General features: G+C 32.0%; 2 protein-coding genes and 1 long non-coding RNA gene across 7 annotated transcripts; all 3 read right to left on the bottom strand.

Annotated features, from left to right (window-relative positions):
* Positions 1-202: 202 nt before the first annotated feature.
* Positions 203-3,548, bottom strand: LOC107937673 (probable U3 small nucleolar RNA-associated protein 11). Of its 2 annotated transcripts, none has more exons than XM_016870615.2 (9): positions 3,191-3,548; positions 2,615-2,718; positions 2,418-2,508; positions 2,218-2,309; positions 2,019-2,112; positions 1,828-1,925; positions 1,127-1,210; positions 887-986; positions 203-472 (listed from the first exon to the last, which is right to left on the bottom strand). In XM_016870615.2, the coding sequence occupies exons 2-9, from the start codon at positions 2,668-2,670 to the stop codon at positions 380-382; spliced, it is 708 nt and encodes a 235-aa protein (XP_016726104.2). In that variant the 5' UTR covers positions 2,671-2,718; positions 3,191-3,548; the 3' UTR covers positions 203-379. The 2 variants fall into 2 exon arrangements, with proteins under 2 accessions (XP_016726104.2, XP_016726105.2); XM_016870616.2 differs by having other exon boundaries at positions 1,828-1,907.
* Positions 3,549-4,088: 540 nt separating this feature from the next.
* On the bottom strand, positions 4,089-8,485 carry LOC107937691 (serine/threonine-protein kinase AtPK2/AtPK19). Of its 4 annotated transcripts, none has more exons than XM_041116213.1 (8): positions 8,335-8,391; positions 6,714-6,879; positions 5,945-6,617; positions 5,690-5,772; positions 5,466-5,586; positions 5,031-5,204; positions 4,832-4,939; positions 4,089-4,634 (listed from the first exon to the last, which is right to left on the bottom strand). In XM_041116213.1, the coding sequence occupies exons 3-8, from the start codon at positions 6,614-6,616 to the stop codon at positions 4,341-4,343; spliced, it is 1,452 nt and encodes a 483-aa protein (XP_040972147.1). In that variant the 5' UTR covers position 6,617; positions 6,714-6,879; positions 8,335-8,391; the 3' UTR covers positions 4,089-4,340. The 4 variants fall into 4 exon arrangements, with proteins under 4 accessions (XP_040972147.1, XP_016726121.1, XP_016726122.1 ...); XM_016870632.2 differs by having other exon boundaries at positions 4,805-4,939; positions 8,335-8,366; XM_016870633.2 differs by having other exon boundaries at positions 5,945-6,879; positions 8,335-8,485.
* A 6,159-nt stretch (positions 8,486-14,644) lies between these two features.
* LOC107937668 (uncharacterized) lies at positions 14,645-16,465 on the bottom strand. Its single transcript, XR_001694735.2, has 2 exons — positions 16,100-16,465; positions 14,645-14,871 (listed from the first exon to the last, which is right to left on the bottom strand). It is a non-coding gene; the product is annotated as an uncharacterized lncRNA (long non-coding RNA).
* Between the last annotated feature and the right edge of the window lie 3,883 nt (positions 16,466-20,348).

Below are 20,348 nucleotides of genomic sequence, written 5' to 3'. Positions count from 1 at the left end.
TTAATATTTAATAATTTTATATATTTTTTATTTATTGAAATTTTTTATATAATCATCTTAACATTATTTTAATGTTTACATTAAAGTAATATTATATATTTAGTATAGATTTATTTTTTAATGTGTTTTAAATTATATAATATATAAAAATAATGTAATATAAAGTATTTAGGATTAAATTGAATTCAATAGAGTTCAGACATAATAAATAAATAACTCATTTAAGTAATAATAATTCTCACATCATATATAATTGGTCCCATGCCCCTGAAAATCATAACAATGCAAAACTTTCAATATTTATGGCTTAGATCTCTCTCAAAACATGGGGAAAGCTGCTAAAGCCAAATTGCCTCCTTCACCAACACAACCATCTTTGTCACCTCTTTCTTTCTGATCTCCATTTATACGCTAGCTTGGAGGTTGGACATACTAACTCGTCTTCACGGAGTTTCCGCTTCCGACCCTTTTTCTGTACCATGAAATCGATTTTAAAATTTAAATGCATTGTCCACATTATATTGAAATTTTCTTAAAATGTTGGATTGATTGCACTAGATTTGACATAAAGCATATTTAAAACACGTGCTCAAATTTTATCGTAAGAACAGCATGGATTTAAAGTGAGTTCCATTTTTTGAACACTTTAAATCCAAACTATCAATCCAACAAGTACACATGTATTTAAAATTTGTTTTTTCGTGTTTTAAACATGCTCAACATCAAAATGAAAGCTAATATTTAACGCCTCTGCTGATGCTTAAGTTGACAAGTCCATAAGAGCTCAATTACTATGATTTGAAGTTTGGATTTGGATAATAGTTTAGACTCTGGACTATAGTTTGAGGACATCTGATGCAATTAAACCCTAAAATATTACCCGTACCTGTAATTCCTTCTTCAGTGACATTTCCATATATAGCTTCTCCAGCTGATTCACTCTACTCTTCCTGGCTTCTAATTCCCTGTAAGAAGCAGCTGTCTTCCTACATGTGAAAGGTCAAAAATGTGTAAAGATGGGAAATCAAGATCAAGATGAAGACAACTTATGGCAGTGAACATATTGTCAATGGCCATTCCAGTTATTTATCAAACACACCATGTAAAATGTTGTCAATTAACTAACCTTTTAATAAGATCAGGGATATCACCAGAAGGGGGAGTAACTCTGCTTTCTGAAGCTTGTGACTGTAATTCTCTAGCTTCTTCCCTGTAAGATAATATATGAATACATATTTCTTATATTTCAAAACAATACATAATATCAATAAGTATAAAATTTACTTTGATTCATCAAAAGGTCTCCTTTTTTTTTTCCCAGTTTGTGAAGATAATGAGAACATATACCGCTAAACTGTTCTATATCTTAGGGCTCAAGAACTATATTTCAACTAATTTTACCGGTCCAACAACCATACCAATGAAAGCAACCACGGATGCAAAATCAGAGTATTTTTTCTAATCAATGAAAACAAAAGCAAGCAATTTCAACTATATTTCTTTTTTGTTTTTCTCTTTTGGCCAATCACGGATGCATTTCTGACACTAAATTAATATGATAAATGTTACTAAAACTTCCAAAGAGCTTAAAAAATCAAATTTCATGATGGATATTATTTAAAGAATCTGGTAGAACAATAGAAGATAAGTAGGTACTTTTCGGTTGAATTTCAAAGAAGGCAAACTAAAGGTAAATCACTTTTGACTTGAAAGGTTATCACCCTATACTAGTCTTGTACAACAACAGCTCACAATTTCTGTTTCTAGCTAACAACCAGAGACAAGGAATAAAAAAAAGGGTGATATACTGATATTAAGAAATCAAACCTATCCTCGGCATAGTAAATGTGTCTGTTAGATGGATGATTATCAACAGAATGCAACACTGCAGTTAGCTTCTCAATTTTCTGCAGCAGAATAAAATACTAGCGATGATTAGTTGCACATAGTTTTCATCACCATGACCATGTAGGAAATATCATATACCCCTTGATAAACCAAAAATCATTCATTGGTACCTTCCTTTCACTTTGCAATTTCTGTAGTATATATCCTATGTCTTGAGTTTTCATTAGCATGAGTTCTTCTTGAGTGTATTTGTTAGCCTGACTCCTATACAAATAAAGAATTCGGAAAACAAGAAAAGAAGACCAAATAAGCTTTCTACATTTACAAGCCTGAATAGAAAACAGTATAAACAAGAAAGCTGTATTTTACTCAGGTTTATGAACTCCATCCACAGTTCTCGTTTTTATCATCTGAAAGTAAAATTCATCTGGGTTTCTGAATGCAGCTTTCTCCTTGAGTTTCTGTAGAGCAAATCAACAAAAAGAGCACAAAAAAAGAGGAAGAAATTAGTGAGCACATATTATAATATAAACAGCAAGAAATTGAATGCACTAAACAAATAAACTTGCCCGTAACGTTTCTTCCTTCTTGTGGAATGCTTTCGCACGGACGACATAATCCTTGTGTTTCTCAAGAAGCCCAAATTTTTTCCTCGATGACCTAAAATATAACCAAGTATTGAACAACACGAAAGCAAATGCACAATAAGGAAAAGTTATGTAGAATGCATGGCTATAATAAAGGGAAAAAAAAAGCTGAGACTCACGGTTGAGCTCGTTCCTTGTGAGCACGTCCGTTGATAGCATTCCTTAATGATGACATTTTCAGGTAAGGAAAAGCAAATAATCACCAGAACTTCACGGTTAAAACCTAATTGCAGATGAAGCAACTTATGAATATGGTGCAATGCTACAAAATCAAAATAGCCAGCAAAATAAATGGAAAAGACTGCAGTCTAAATTTAACCCTAAAACCCTAATTCCATCGAGAAACTAATAACAACCAAATTCATTAATTCAAATTAAAAGCAGAAAAAAAATATAAAAAAATTAATCAACTACAAATAAATAATAGTAACATAAACATGATAAAATTTGCTACCAGCTAGGAAGCACCGACACGGGGAAAATCCCCTCGTACCAGTGTCGTACGGGTGTCCGACATGAACACGCCGTCGACACGGCCGGATAAGTACCGGACACACATTGAAGCGTGTCAAAACAGGACACTTCCGAACTTTACTTTGCCCAGAATCAGAAACAGAAAAAAAAACCATAACAAGAATAGAACTTTAGTAAACAGATAAAAAGAACCGTGATAATTTATGAGATTTTTAACATACCTGATTTGCTTTTATGAAGATGATGATGCTGGGCTGGGGTTTTTTTTGCAGAGATTGAAATACAGAGGCAAAGGTAAGGATGGTAAATGAGAGGAAAAAGGGCGAAGAAAATAAAGGGGATATAGTGTTTACGTAAGAAAGAAAAAAAATAGTTAATATATTATATAATTATAAATTTATAATGGGCTAAGAAAGTAAAAACAAATTATAGAAGTATAAAAATAGAGAGAATAAGTATAATAAAAATTGTTAAACCCAAGCCCAACCCCATATTAATTTTGACTGGTGAGCAGTGCTGCCGGTGGAGGTGGTGGTGAGTTAGGAATTTTGATTCCGGAATTGAGAATAAGGGCAGGAAGGCACGAAAGTGAAAGTGAAAGTAAAGTTAAAAATTTAAAATAAATTAAAATATTCATTATATAATTCGGGCCGGGCCCGGACAAAAAATATTCACATAAAACTCGGCTCTTTTTTTAAAGAGGCCTCATTTTTATCTAAGCCTATTTTTCGGGTTTATATTTTCACCCAAATCCTCTTATTTTTTGAACGAACCTTCAGACTGAGCCGAGTGACCCGACCCATGATCAGGTCTAATAACTATCCCCATCATAATACTTACATGAATTTTTAAAAACACCCTTTCACTAGTTTAATATGTTAATGGCGTTAGCTATTGAAATTAACTATTATAAAAATTGAAGACTAAATTATGTGTAATTAAGGAATAAGTACTAGATTCCAAATTCGAGCATTAAAAAAAAAAACCAAAATCATAATTTGCCTTTATATATACACACATGAGAAGTAAAATCTTTAATTGGGTTTTTGCTATATATTTCTGTCTTACTATCATTAACCATGTAATTAAGTAAATAGGAAATAATCTAAATAATCTAGGTGAAACTAAAAATATTTGCTTTTCATATCAGGAAACATTAAAACAACATCAAGTCATGTTTTAAGAGCAGACAGCAATGTTTTAACTAGAGAAACAAACATGACAAGATAAAAATACGAAAGTTCATAATTGACAATTTGGACAAACATCAAACTTAAATGATAGAACAGATGCCTGCTGCCAGTGGAACAGCCATCTGCAGTCACTTGGGAATAGGAATAGTAGGTGAACAGGGAACCTCCGAAGTCGATATCAAGCATTTCTGTTAAGAAATGAGGCTGCAGGCCTCACATACGTGAACCCTTTGAATGGATTCTCCCCGAACGTTGGGCTAGCAACCGGAGAATCATGAACTGGCATGTTAGTCCAGCACTCCTCGAAATTCGCAATACATTGGCTCCCGGCAACTTCAGGGAGAAAACTTGGCCTTATCTGTCTAGCTTCTAATTTCTTCCAGTTAATGGACTTGAACCACTTATGCCGTTTGATCTCCTCACTACCACCTTGTCCACTGCCGAGCCGCTTGCTTGCATCTTTCTGCAGCAGCTGTAGGAAATAACAAAATTCATTTATATCTAAAATTCCACATTAATTATTTGAAGAATCAACCTATACCATGATTTGTCATCTAGAGGCAAGAAAAATTCAAACCGAATCACCAGGCGGAGTGATTACAGCTAGATAAGTATTGGACTTTTCAGAGCATGGAAACGTACATTAAAGGCGTAAGAAACTGAAATTACCCCCTTGAGGATTGAGTGTGCTTCACTAGACAAAAATGCCGGCAGCTTTATCTTTTCCTTTATTATCTTATCCTGTATCTTCTGTCTGTTTCCACCACTAAAGGGTGGCTGCAAAACAGTAAACAATAAACAAAAATAAGCTAAGAATGACAAAGCGATGAATGACACGCACTCAAGATCATAAATCAAGAATACCAACCTTCCCAGTAAGCATTTCATACAATAGAATTCCCACACTCCACCAATCAGCTGCCTTGTCATGGCCTTTGCCAAGTACAATTTCTGGGGACATATATTCCAAAGTTCCACACATGGAATTGGATCTTGTATTTTCATTAAATTCCTTTGCCAGGCCGAAATCAGTCAGCATAACCTGGTAAAATAGAGGTAGCACGAACCACCATGAAAGTAGTTTAGAAATCAATCAATGCAATCAATGTTAAAAATGAGTCGGCAATGCACAGAGTCGAACAATCATATGCAATCACATAGGTTGTGACCACCACAGAAACCGACCATCAGGTCACATGCAAATATATACAGAACACTATTTTGGAGTTTGAGAACCTCAAATTCTGGTATAAGCATGAAAAACAACATTTGCACCTACACACAGCATTTTGCAAATGCTTACATGTCCCTCTGCGTCTAGAAGAATATTCTCAGGTTTGAGATCCCTGTGCATTATACCATTAGAATGGAGATGAGAAACAGCTGATACTATCTCTGCAGTATATATGCGAGCCAAATCTTCCCTGAAGAAGAAAATGAAAAATGTTGGTCCACTCCAAAAATTTAAATTATAAATACAAATACAAATACAAATAGAAAAAATTGTCACAGCTTACAATGCCGTACCTGAATAAGCCCTGGCGATAAAGCTGGAAGAAAAGATGCCCCCCGTTAACAAAGTCAAGCACAAGGTACAGTCTATATTTGGTCTGCAGGAAATGTTAAATGAATAAATTAGCATATATACTAAATATGGGAGTACAAAAAGTTTGGACTGCCAAAATATACAACTATAGCATGGCAGCATCTAAACTTGTGAATACCATAAGAGAATAAAGCAACCAGAAATATCAAAACATTATTCTGCTGGAACATCATTACCTGGAAGGAGTATCTGAGCTGCACAATGAAGGGATGATCCACTTTTGTTAATATATCCCTCTCAGATTTCATGTACTCAGCGTGATTTTTCTCCATAATCTTATCCTTGCGCATGACCTTCATTGCATATATGTCTGAGGTATCATTCCTCCTTACTTGATAAACCCTTCCAAAAGCACCTTGGCCAACAACCTTCAAAACTTCAAAATCTTTAAGTCCTACAGACTGGTGTTGGCTCTCTACGAGACCATGAGGGTTCTCCGGAATAACATCATCAATTGATGGTTTCCTAATCTCTTCTTGAGCCTCTTCCCTAGCTCCTTCTACAAGTTCCAAGGAATCCCCTATTTCACGTAATGTAAGCTTGCTATGTTTCAATGACTGGCTAACATAAGTTGAGGGGCCAACCAAGGAGTGGGAGCGGCTACAGATGACAGCTGGATCATCATAAAGCAGTTCATTTGATTCAGTTGCCACAATCAGATTTTTGGGATTCTCTGTGCTGATTTCAGTTGAGGCTTGAACTGAAGCAGGTCCAAACACATCAGAGAAATCAAACTCAAGATGATCAGAGGTCGGTGTATCAGGTTGTCCGGTGGAAAAAAGCAACTGATTCTGGAAGCCTTTGTGCAAGCGGGACCCATTTAAACTAGATAAGTGTGAGGAAACCATGCTGCTTTTAAGAAATGACGCAGATTACTTTAAAAAGCCTTTGAGGCTATAGTTGTAAAGATTCCAAGATGCGAATAGATGAAGAGGGGCACCGTACAATGGCCTTAAACAACTGAAAGTTAACGTATGCAACAAGGGTTCCGAGGAAACTTGGAAGCAAGCAAGCCAAAATCCAGAAGAGAAAGTCGTTCTTGTTTCCCGATTGGCAGGAAACTGTGGATGCAACAGTGCTTCTTGAATTCATTAAGATCTGGTTCGCAAATCTGTAGCCCAAGGCGACACAGAGTCAGTTCCAGCTATAAATGGTAGTCCTATTAATCACCTTAACGTAGTATGAATGTCGGGGAAAGAAAAGCATTAATGCAGAAGAGGCAGATAAATTCTTTAAAAAAGGAAAGAAAGAAAGAGAACATTCAACTGTGTCTTAGAACATGCAAAGAAGTGGTGAACACTGGAATTTAAGTAGCTAAAATGTATACTATGTTGCAACATTCAAACACTGTAACAAGCCAAATGAGCTTAAAACTAATGCATTACCACATCTTTATTTGACAGACACCACCTCTTTAGTTTCACTGTTTTAAAACTGAAAATAAACCTCACCAACTAAAATAATCAAAAATTTCTACTTAATGACAATATTCAACTTCATGTTACAAGTGCAAAAATAAAGCAAAATTTACTTCAATAATTGCTATATGTTCAAACCATCTTCCTAAATATTCACTTCATCATTTATAATACTCAGTTTTTATCTGATTCATAAGATACATTTTTATCTAACAATTAGGATACACACTAAGGCAAGTTTTGTTCCTATTTTTATTTATAGCTCAAAATTCATGTCAACACAATGCTTTACCTTAACCCAAAAGTTAAAGCAGAAGAAAACTCTGCTTCACACATAGTATTACGTAATTCAGTAACATTTATGTTGAGGGGGGATCAGCTCCTCCAGGAGAAGTCTTCGAAATATTGTCCTTGAGGATCCGGCCCCGTTCCCGAGGCACTCCCCTCCATGAACCATACACGGCTCTCGGTGGAGGGGGGACAAAACCCTTCCCCAGAGACAATACTTTCTATTATTGAGGGACAGGGTCGGCCTCCCCGACACTTCGAGGACTTCTCGCAGAGGAGCCGATCCCCCTCAACAATTTATAATTTAATGTCAATTTTGACCCTAATCAAAACCCAACCCAATTAACCGAATCCAAACCAAGCCAACCTGACAAAAAGGCAAAAAGCGGAACTAGCACAACCCAATCCCAAAATTACCCGAATCTGAAATCATCCTAACATTAAAAAAATAATTAAACTCAAATAACCCAAATCCAAAATGAACCGAAAAAGTAAGCCTAAGATTCCTAAAGATAACCCAACCAGAAAAAAAATGAGAACCCAAAATGATTCAAAAATTTTAATATCTGAATTAACCCCCAAATTGACCTATCAAAACCTATTCAATTTGACAGTCTATATAATTCAACATGAAAAATATAAAATTTAAAGGAAAAAAACAAAAGCAGAACGAGATCTGTGCAGCTCAAAGGGCAATCATAAACGGAGATCCCAATGACGAATCGGAAAAGCAATTCAAAGTTCAATATTAGATTTTCGAACAAAAAAATAAAAAGAAACACCACTAACCAAAGAAATAACAACAATACGAAGAATTTTATAAAAAAAACTGTAAATAAAGGGAAAGGAAAAGGAGAAACCTTTAGTGGACTGCAGAGGCAACGCGGAGAAGAAGGCGTTCTGTGAAAAAATGAAAAAGAATATAAAATAGGAGAGGTGGCTCGAATTAAAACTGCTTCGATTCCATGCGAATACACGTTTCCATCTGCAATTACGTGGCAGTTTTTGAATGGTCCATAGAGAAAAATTTTAATTCTAATATATGCGGCTATACTTTTTTGGGAAAAGCACTGATTAGACTTTCTAAAATGACATTAATAAAAGTAATATTGTCTTAGCTCAATTAATATTCGTATTGTTGTCAATACAGGTAGATGTAAGTCTGAATGTGTTGGAGCACATTAATATAGTTATTAAAAATTAATAATATTATTTGATTTTTTAATTTATAAAAAATATACAAAATAGTCACTAAATAATTTAAAAATTTTTAAATTATTGAATTATTTGAAAGTTTTTATTTAAGTTACTGATTATAATGGGTCTTGTTAGTGAGCTCTAAGTGATGATTCAATGATGGGTAAAGTGGATTCGTATTCATCGACGAGCAGAAAAATATACCTTAGATTCAAGTTAATTTAAAGGTCAATGTTAGATATTGGAGAATAAAGTTTTTTGAATTTTGATTTGTAAATTCGTAATATTTAAAGTTGTTCTATAAAAAAATGAATTATAAAAGATAAAAAGAATGAGAGCTTTCAATTGGTGTAAGCAGTGTGAACGAAAAAAAACCAATTTTAACAGCCCGATGATTTAAATGAAAATTTTTGAATAATTCAATACTCGTATTGTAACTTTTTGAAGTTGAATAATACGAAACCTATAATGTGCAAGAAAAGAAAAGTCAAATGTTCTGTTAACTTCTAAATAGAAGAATAAAAAGTTGAATGAAGTTGGTGTTCCCTCTATGACAAACGAGGCTACTAACAAGGCTAGAGAAAAAAAAAGTGAGAAGGTTTTCAAAAGGAAAAGTTAAACATTCCTTACAATATGTGTCAACAAATATTTGGAGTTTACCAAGAAAGATTTCATTGAGGAGAAGTATTGAAGAACAAAACTTCTATGATCATTGCATAGATCAGAGGCTATATTGCAATATATTGAAGTTGGTAACCAAAAGTTAGAACAGGGTAGGCTATATTATTATTATGAGATATTATAGTTTAGTAATTTGATTTTTAATGGGATATTGTAAAAGTTGAACGTTGATAATGATAATATATAACGATCGCAAAATAAAAGAAAGAAAAATAAGAACATACAGATTGTATGTGGAAACCCTTTCAAGAAAAAGCCACGAGCAGAAGAGAAGAAAACTTACTAATGTCGAATTCAAATGATACAAGAGGAATTTAGACTACATTCTATTTATAGGTTGAAAAACTTTATTCTAATCAATGTCAAATAGAAGCAGTGTAATAAAGTTAAAACACCTTATTATAATCAATATCAAATAGAAAAAAGTGTACTTCTATATGGATTCCACTTGTACAGCTTATATCGTATCCATAAATCCCCCTATTTTGCCACAGTTTTTTTAACAATAATTTAGATCACATAACTCTAACAGATATTATAGGATATTATTATGGGATATTAACTCTTAACAATTTGATTCCTAATGGGATATTATAGGATATTATTATGGGATATTATATTTTATCAATTTTTTTCTTTCATAGTTCTAAATGACTGGTAGCGAGTCTTCTCCTCCTCCACCATTAGGGAGATGACACTTCCTAGTTTTAACGCTGAGCAATGGCAGTCTCTTTTGGTGTTGTTCGATAAGTCCAAGAATAATTAGATTATTGATATGGGGTGTTCAAATCATGTTACGGATGATCTTATATGTTTGACAAATGTGAGAGATGTTGTAGCATGTTCCGTAGGACTCCTTGATGGCCAAACAGTGGTGGCTACCCAAGAATGAATGTTTAAATTGACGAATAGAATTAACTTAAATCACGTTTTTTACGTTCCTAAATTAAACTGCAATTTAATTTCGGTTTTCCAGTTAAATGATAATATGAACTATTTTGTCTAATTTTCTATTAACATATGTGCTATTTAGGACATTTATTCGAGGAAGTTGATTGGAGCGGGTGAGAGACGAGATGAATTTTACTACTTCTAGTAGGTTTCAACGGTCAAAGCTGTTTCGATTGTAGTTTCATCCTCTTTGGAACTTTGGAATAGAAGATTGGGTCATCCTTCCGAGAAAATAGTAAAATTACTTCCTTATGTTAGTAACTCTGAAGATCATTTGAATAAAACATTTGAAATTCGTCATAGTGCTAAGTAAACTAAAAATAGCTTTCCAATTAGTGAACAGAAAGCCATTCATATTATTGAGTTAGTTCATTGTGATTTATGGGGCTTTTGTGACATTCTCTCATATTGTGGATTTCGTTATTTTTTACATTGGTTGATGATTTCTTTTGGGTTGTTTGGGTATATCCATTGGCTAATAAAAGGAGGTTTTCAAAGTTTTCATGTCATTCATTGTTATGGTTGATCGTCAATTTTCTCAACAAGTAAAATGTGTTAGAAGTGATAATGGGACGGAATTTAATTGTCTCCAGGATTATTTTCTTGCAAATAGCATTATTTTTCAAACATCTTATGTCGATACTCCTCAACAAAATAGGAGAGTGGAGAGGAAACATCAACATATTTTAACTGTAGCTTGTGCTTTTTGTTTCCAGAGAAATTTGCCTATATCTTTTTAGAAGGAATGTGTGTTGGTTGCTTCTCATCTCATTAATCCAACTCCTTCACCTCTACTTTACAATAAAACACCCTATGAAATGTTATTTGGTAGCCCTATGAAATGTTATTTGGTAGCCCTCCTTTGTTTGATGATCTTTGTGTGTTTTGTTTCTTATGTTTTGTTCATAATCAACATTCTAAGGGTGGTCTAGATCTTGTGTAATAGTGAGGTTGCTATATAAGGGTATGATAAGACTTAAATTACATATTGTACAAGGTTAAATGATAATGGATTATCTCTCTAGATAAGACCTTGCAATTATAAGGAATTTGAATTGCGTAAACAAGTACTTTTTGTTGATTGTTGTTATTACACAATGCCACTCACAGTTGCCACTGCTATTAACAAAACTCCTCTATTTTTGCAATTATTGACTTTGTTGCTTCAAAAGCTATAGAAACTAAGAGAAAACTTTGAAAGATATGGAAGATGATAAAGGATTATTATCTTGTCAACTATCAATGAAATAAAAAAAAATCTACAAATAGAGTCAATGCATTGACATGTATTTTTTTTTACATATAATAAATACATATGTTAGTGACTTAACTTTTAATCTAGTTTGTGGAGTTTTTTAATCATTTTATATGAATGGAATAAAAATTTTGGATAGAATAATTTTAAATAAATAAATTGTGAAGCTTATGAATTATTTATTCAGCTTAAAGCATCATTTGGTCCTTAAAGTATATTATTTTTCTTACTTTGGTACTTCAATTATTTTTTACTTAGATTGATACTTGAAATTTTATTTTGCTTTCAGTTCATTCCATTACCATTTAAAAAAACTCATTGCTGTTAAAAAAAACTCATTACCGTTAAAAAAAGTGATTGAAATGTGGCCCAATTACAATGTGCCACATGACACTTCAATCCAATTAAAAAATGTCACATGGCATCCATATGTAATAAAAACAAAAATAGATTAAAAATTCTAAAAAATAAAAATAATTTAACTAATAAAAATATAATAGATAGAAATTACCCTTTGACTTTGACTAGTATTGATGAACCATTGATCAATATTGACCAAATGTTGAGCGGGTGTTGAACGACCGTTGACCGGTAATTGACCTAGTAATGTTTTTATATTTTTATTTTGTAAGTTATTTTAGAATTTTCTATAATTTTATTTTTTTAAATCTATTTTTACTGTTAATACATATAAATGTCACGTTACACTTCTTAGGTTGAAGTGTCATCTAACACATTCTAATTGAGCGACGTTTTTAAGCCTATTTTTTTTCTTTCCATAGTTTTATAATTGACTATTATATTTCTTCTTTATGTCGCTAAACTTGAACGGATTTCAACATTAAACACAAAAAGAAAAAGCCTCCAAATATAAAGCTTAGATGTTTCTTATTTCACCTTCACCTTGCAATGAACAAGCTGTGAGAATGTCCACCGACTGATCCATTATCTAAAACTAAAAATGGACAAAGCCCCATCGAGTATAGACAAAGGGATGCCTTGCCTTTGAATCGTGTGCCTTTGTGCGAGGAATTTAGGACCATCTTGAGCAGTAAAATAAGACAACACATCTATTAGTGAAAGATTATCCTTTGAATTGTGTGCCTTCTGTACATATATTCATGAAATTATCATAAAAAATTATGTATTAGGAATTAGGTTATATTTTATCTTTTTATTTGAAAAATAAATAAATAAATTTTTATATATTAAATCAAAGAGTAAATTAATTTTTTCTATTAATTGGTTAACATGTACCTCGTGTTTATGTACATAAACGAATTTTTTATAGTAGAAATGAGTAAAATTTTAATAGAATGATCTTTTTATTATTTGTTTAATATAGATGAACTAATTTACCTATTTTATAATAAAAAGAGCAAAATACAGTAGACTTATGTTATTTATATATATATACACATATATATCCCAACTCTACAACCACGACTAGAATAGTGGTTCATTGTGGATACGTGGACCGGCCCTTATTTTCAGCTCCCAATCTCTTTCTATATAAAAACCACACCCAAGTAATCTCATAAGCTCAATTTAGAGCCACACAAAATGGAATTTACTTGTCTTTGTCACACTAGAACACACCCCATCAACACCATCACCAAAAAGTTCCCAAAATCAAGCCAAATGAGCTACTGCCGTCGTCTGTTAAGGATACCATCGTCAGCTCTTAGAGGTGTGCAAAGCCATGGAGTAATAGTTGGGTGTATGGGTTGGGATTCAGGGTTATTGGCTGAGAAGAAAAAGAAGAGTGGATGAGAGATGAGAGGGTGAGTGAAAGGTGCAAAGGAAGGAAGAGACTGGTGGAGCTGTTGAAATGTTTGGAAACTGAAGCAATTATGGGGGAAGATCAGGGAAGGGACCCTATGGATTACAATAGAAGAGCTCAGATATTTGATACCAGTTCCAAGGTTTTTCAGGCTCTCAAGTCTCATCAACGACAGTCTTGATGTTTTTCTAATGTATTAAAAAATAATAATGTTTCATTCATGATTTAACCCCTGAATTTTCCGTTCATCGTTCTTGCATCAACGGTTCAAGATCACTCCGCTTGGTACTTCTCCCATTTTCATTTGGAAGTAGCTCAACATGGTTTAGCTTATTGGTAGGATCGAATGCACGTTTTAGGCCTAGCCAATCAAAGCTATTAATTAGCTGATTCATATTGCGAGTCACACCAAACTTAAGCAACCATTTAGTGTTGATAGGATTAATGAGTCCAACCCTACTCGATTCATGAACAACAACCCACATTGGAACTTTTGAATAAGTTTTCAAACTATCGACCATCGATAGCCAAAATGTGGCACTAGCATACTGGCTACTGGCAAGTAAGTTCACCTATTAAAAAAAGGTTAATATACTATTTAGTATTTGAGTTTAGCTTCAATATTCAATTTAGTACCTAATAAATATTATGACACATATGCCCTAGTAAAAAACCAAAGTACTTGATTGGGATAAAAAAGAGAAGCTCAAATTCCAAATTGAACATTGAAGTCAAATTCAAATACACAGAGAAAATTTCAAGTATCAAAACAAAAAAACTTAGGTACCGAAATGAACATTGTAGCCAAATTCATGTACCAAATTGGGACAAAAAGAATTTAGGTGCCAAATTGAAGATTGAAGCCAAACTCAACTCAGGTACCAAAATGAACATTGTGGCCAAACTCATGTACCAAATTGGAAAAAAAAAATTCAAGTACCAATTTGAAAATTGAAGCCAAACTTAACTGCCAAATAGTATATTAACTCCCCACAAAACCAAAGCTTCCGCAACATTCATCCAACAACTTGCTCTTTCAATGCAAAAAAATATATTTTGTAGTTTTCTCATTACTAGATAGAGAACATGAACTCTAACTTACTACCTAGAAAAACATTAACTCCATTCAAACATCATGAGTTGCTAAAATAAGCATCTGAATTTCAATAATGTTTAATTCAATTATTTATACCATTCATTTCCCTTTTGATTTGCATTCCAATCAGAATCTCAACTAAACCTCTTTATGAATGCATGAATTCATAAACTCAAGTAGAAATGAGACAACAGTTCAAACTGAAGGTGAAAGGTTCAAAACTTCCCAGTAATTGATACCAAAAGCAAAGAGGCTTGTTCTCTTAACAATAAACCACAAAAAATTACACTTACTACATTATTATTTTTATTCTTTCCATGATTTGTTCATCAGCAAACCCGATAAACAAAACCGCAATGAGTTGCAAGATGTCCCATTTGCTTCTAATCCGACTCTGGTTTCTCCAGAAAGGTCTTCTTCAACCAATCAAAAGGCTGCCGAAATTGGAATGAAAAGTTTTCAAACATTAGCTAATGATTCACAAACTTGTAAAACAACTGCAATCTCTAATCACAGCTTCAATGACAGGCACAACTCTGCACACCAAGTTCTCCCCCTCATAAAACAACCAACCACTTAATTAATCAACCAAATATCACATCTCAATGAGTTTCATTTAATTGACCGATTGTTTAAATCAAGCTCAAACTACAACCTTTATAGAACATACATTCACAAATGTAAACCAATCATATATAACCCTTTTTAAGTATTTATAGATCAGATGTTTACAAGTGTTTTAGAGGGGAAGCTGTGTGTTGTGGTCCACAGAAACCTACAAAGTATTGTCCACTTCAACTCAGTGGGCCTCAATTTTTCCACAAAAGGTGCCTCACAAGTTAAACTGCTGTAAACACTTAAATCCCAAGACCAATTCTAGTATACAACCATTGTGAGATTTATGACCTCTCCCTAGGACCATGACACTATGCATACAAAAAACCTAAACAAACAGATTAACATCTAATCGGAACCATGATATCATAGATGATGCTTTTGGAGAGACAATGGTGTTGCATGAAAAAGGACAACAAAAAGTAGGCACAAGAGACTTCCATGAGGAGAAAAAAACTGAGCATTAGTTAAAAGTATAAAAAGCGAGAACGGGCAGAAGTATATAATGACATTAAACAGTTCTGAACCAATTCAAAATTCAAAAAGGAAAAAAATTGAACTACAAAAGTGTTTTAAAGCAATCTATGTTCAATCACAAACCCATTAAACTAAAACATACCTAGATTTAAAAGCCTAAAATTAAACTTTTATGTTATTTGTTAAGGGGGGAAATGTTTCTATTATTCCAAAAATACAAGATGATTGAGCAAACATTATCAATTCATTAAAAAAAAGGCCATATTTGGAACATATTGAACCGAGGCTCTTTAAAGCTGGAGTTTTGAATCTTCTAAGGTCCAGTTTCTCATTTTACACTAGTATGGGCGAAAAATGGATTTTTTTTTAATCATACTTCTACTATTTAGCTTCAATAGAAGCAAAGATTTATTCCAAGGTCTAAATTTCAAGGTAAGCGAAACACGGAGACAGATCCAAAAAAATAATTTAAAACATATAGAAGGGGAAATCCGATGATAAACAATGAAATCGATTTTTCTATGGATCTAATAGCAATAAAGAAAAAATTATTGAAAAAAAAAAAGAAACCTGAATGAGCCAAAGAGCGCCGGTAGTGGCAGCGACGCCCCACATGGCGGCAGCTTGAACGTCGGCGGGCTGTAGACGTTGCCCAGGCTTAAGGAACTTGAACAAGGCCCTTTCTCCAGCCATTGCTTAATCTCTACCGAATCCGATTTCAAATTAAAACCCTAACTTTTTTTTCTTTGAAGTAAATAATGATCCGTATCTGAGCTAATGTCAAATGTTGGAAGTTCAACATTTCAAGGCTTGCTCGCTTTCAATCTTTGTCTAGGGATTGTTTTGGACCCTACGATTGATTCTCTGATTTTCTTATCAACGGTGGATATCAGCTTGACACCGGAGTCCAATCTCTTTTTTCCATGTCACCTCCCCTCTTTTACTTTTTCTTTAGGGTTAATATAACTTTTAGTCCCTAAACTTGACAATTATGTCCACTTTGGTACTTGAACTTGGCAACTAAGTCCACCGGCAAGAGTATCTCTTAACTTCCTTAACCAGCGGCTGAGGGTTCGATCCTCGTCCTAGTATGGAGTAGTTTTAAAACTTGTGGCTAATGTCTACCACCTTAATGGGCCTACCAAATATGAAAGATTACATTGGGCTCACTTCAGTAGATACGGCAACAAAAAATAATAATACAAATGCAAAATTTACATAATTGTCAAATTTAAGGACTAAAAATCATGTTAACTCATTTTTGTCCTATTAAGAGTAATTAATATCTCTATTTTGTTACTTATTTTTATTTTACATAATCTCCGTAATCTCCGTAATCTCCATAATCTCCTTTTTGTATCAATCCCACGTATGAAACTACTCATCTTGACTTAAAAAAACAAAACTTTATTTTACATTTAACATCGCTTTTGGTTTCACATAGGTTTGATAATGGGTCGGGTCAGATTACTGTAAAATTTTAGGTTTATTTTCTAGTCTCAGGTCCGACTTAAAAATGGGTCTAAAATTTTATCTAAATCTAGTCCATATTAAAAATATTAAACTCAAGCTCGGTCCATTTGTATTAATTCTTTTGAGTTATTTTTTATTTAAAAACAAGTTTAAAAATATAATACATCAAATATAATAAAAACATTAAAATAAATGTTTCCCATAAATTAGAAATACATTAAAAAAAAAGTCTATACATAAATAACACTAAGATAGTTGCAACTTAACAAGTAAATGTCTCTAAAATAATAACAAAATTAACAATAAAATAACAATTATGCAATATCCGAATAATAACAACAAAACAATAGTAATATAATAGCGAAATAATAGCAAAACAACAACAAAAGAATTGATTCCAGTCGATTGGACAAAAAATCCTACCTGAGGCTCGGCCCATTTGAAAAATGAGTCTTATTTTTTTTTATTCAAGTTCATTTATCACGCTTATATTTTAGCCCAAACCTTCCTACTTTTCAGATGAGCCTTCTGATCTGGACAAATAATTCGATACATAATCCGATTTAGTTTCACGTTGTTTTGAAATCTAAAAATTAAGCTTTTTTAGTTTAGTTTACTTTATTTGATTTGATTTGATTTTGTTTATTTTTTTTACAATTAAAATTTTCAAAAATTTCTTTTTTAAAATAATTATTATATTTTATAATTTAATTGGTTTTCAATTCGCTTTTAATTGTTTATTTATTTATTTTAATTTTGCTTGAAATTTTGCCATGAGATTATTTTTATATGATTTTTAATTGTATGTTTATTTTATTTATTTTTTTGATTTTGTAATTATCTTTGTTACTATTTTTGATTGATTTTTATTGTCGAAATTTAGTTAATTGTTGATATTTTGATATTTATTTAAATTTATAATTATTTTGACATCACTTTAGATTGAGGTAATCTTCCTCATAATCGGTAGAATAATGAGCCATCAAATCTAGAATAATTTAGGTTAATTAGAAGCAGCTGCAGAGGCCAGGGCCCCATGCCCGGGCTCGGAAATTTTTTATTTACACTATTTATAATTTATAAAATTTTAAATTAATAATAGTAAAATTATATTTTAACCTATAAAAATAATAAATTTTAATTTAATTATTTAAAAATAATAAAGATATAGACTATTAAATAGTAAAATTATATTTTTATTATCATAAAAAATACAATTTAATTTCGATCCTCAAAAAGAATTTCTGACTCTATACTAATTAGACACTAAAAAAATTTAATAAAAATATTAAAAGTTAAGGTGATACTATTTTAGAACGAACGTTATAAAGGTTTTAATCTTTCTTCACATGTAATTATACTCTCAAACGTAAATCTATTACGTAAATCGAGTCTACTCTTTGAAGATTTTTCTTAAATCCTTTTTAAATTAATTTTAAAGCGGTGATTAACCATGACTAATCATGCTAACTTCGAATTAGTTAGCGATGACTCATCTTTGACCAAAAAAAGAAAACATTTTAAGCCTTTTTTTGCATTTGATACTGCTTTTGGCATAATTTTTAGGTCAAAAAGTTGTGTTTTATAGTAAAAAATAATGTTAAAAAGGTGAAACATTCTGATGTGAAAATCATATTAAAAGAGTATTTAACTTTTCTTTTTTCTTTTTTTTTTTACTTTTGAAAATTACTTTTTTAACGACAAAAACATATAAGTCAATAAAGAGCTTTTATCATCCAAAACTTAAGAAAAAAAAACGCTTTTAGCTGCTTTCAAAAAGCATTTTTTAACACTTTTTAAATATAATTCTTTTTTTTTGCTTTTGATAATGTCGGGGATAAACCCTTGTAAGCAACAAAAAATAAAAGTAACAAAAAAATTGAAAAGATAGAACATACAATTTTTTTGTAATGAAACCCTTACGAAGAAGATAAAAAATTACGAGTAAAAATTATTTCACTAAATTGACAAAAGCAAATAGTACAAAGATGGAGATAAAAACTAAACCTGTAAATAAAAATGCTTAAAACTTAAACACAAAATTCTTTAAAAGTTTGTAAAAGCTAATACCTAAACGTGTTATGGGTTAAATCTTTCTAGAGTAGAAAAGTGTATTTGTAAGCTAAATTTCATGTACAAATTTGACTATAACATCCCTAGAATAATCAGAGTTTAATTAGGGAAAGAAATCATAGTTTAACCGTAAGAACAAAATCAAGAAGCTTTGGGAATACGTCACCACATCGGGACATCCTTCATCGCGTCGTTAGGACATGGCGAATCTTCTGGTCGTGCGTGGTGGTCGCATCATCGAGAGGACGCTTCTTCCTCGCTGTGACATCACACACTATTTATGCTGAAATACAACATATACTCCACATAACACAGATAAAATTATTAAATTATCCCTTAGACTCCTTTCTACTAACATATATATATTTAATATATAATGAGATATGTTTGAAAGAAAAAAGAAAGAAAAAAAATTAATGTTTGGTAATTACATTTTTATAATATTTCTTTAAAGGAAAAAAAAGTTCATCTTCGATGAATAATATATATTCATGTTGAAACCTTAATTGAGTTAGTGTTATTGATCAATCGATTATGAAATTAGTTAATAAAATTACGAAAATACCCTTATATGTATAAATAAATTATATTAGTATGAGGACATTTTTGTCTTTTACAATTTTAAATGGACCTAAATGAAAATTTTTCTATTTTAAGGGATCGGAGATCCTGCTAGCCCCCTGACTTCGCCACTAAAATTAGTCACTGCACTCTTTTGATTTAATACTTGAATTTGAACAATATAGTCGAAGGACTTCTAATAAATTGGATTATGTACTACTTTAAAATAAAAAAATTTACTCAAATATTACACATGTGGAATGTCAAATAAGCAAATAAAAATGTTGAATTTAGGGTCGTAAGGTTTCTAATTAGATTTTGGAGTTGTAAGATTTTTTAGCACTATTCAGAAAAACGGAGTGAACATCACTTTTTTTTTTTACTTACATGACTTCTATGTGGCTTCAAACAAGTTGATCCCGTGAGTAATATTCTTTTTAAATGCTACGTAATCTAATTTACCTAAAGTTTTTTCATGAAGTTATCGATTGGACTTCAACCATTAAAATTAAAAAGAGAGTAAATTGGTTTTTGAAATTAAAAGTAGAAGGATTAAATTTTTAGTACCAGACTATCTACTTTATATAACGTATTTTTTAACTCATGATGTCATAATAATCGATGTCTTGAGGAGTTAGCAATAAAATTTGACCTCTTATTAAAAAATAAATAGATTAAATTTCAAACACGTAAAGAATATAGGGACTGAGAA

Source organism: Gossypium hirsutum, chromosome A06 (assembly GCF_007990345.1).
Source record: "Gossypium hirsutum isolate 1008001.06 chromosome A06, Gossypium_hirsutum_v2.1, whole genome shotgun sequence".
Lineage (NCBI taxonomy): Eukaryota > Viridiplantae > Streptophyta > Magnoliopsida > Malvales > Malvaceae > Gossypium > Gossypium hirsutum.
Note: the sequence above shows the minus strand (reverse complement) of the source record. Positions and strands in the feature narration are given on the sequence as shown.

Bases quoted from the DNA above. Each gene is read 5' to 3' on its own strand.
- LOC107937673 (XM_016870615.2), bottom strand. From the start codon at position 2,670: ATGTCATCATTAAGGAATGCTATCAACGGACGTGCTCACAAGGAACGA. The intron at 2,310-2,417 runs GCAAGTTTATTT...TTTGCTCTACAG, and splicing joins AGAAGGAAGAAACGTTACGG to AAACTCAAGGAGAAAGCTGC. The intron at 473-886 runs GTACGGGTAATA...TTCATGGTACAG, and splicing joins CACTGAAGAAGGAATTACAG to AAAAAGGGTCGGAAGCGGAA.
- LOC107937691 (XM_016870630.2), bottom strand. From the start codon at position 6,616: ATGGTTTCCTCACACTTATCTAGTTTAAATGGGTCCCGCTTGCACAAA. The intron at 5,773-5,944 runs GTAATGATGTTC...CATTTCCTGCAG, and splicing joins AGCTCAGATACTCCTTCCAG to ACCAAATATAGACTGTACCT. The intron at 4,940-5,030 runs GTTGGTATTCTT...ACTGTTTTGCAG, and splicing joins ATGAAATGCTTACTGGGAAG to CCACCCTTTAGTGGTGGAAA.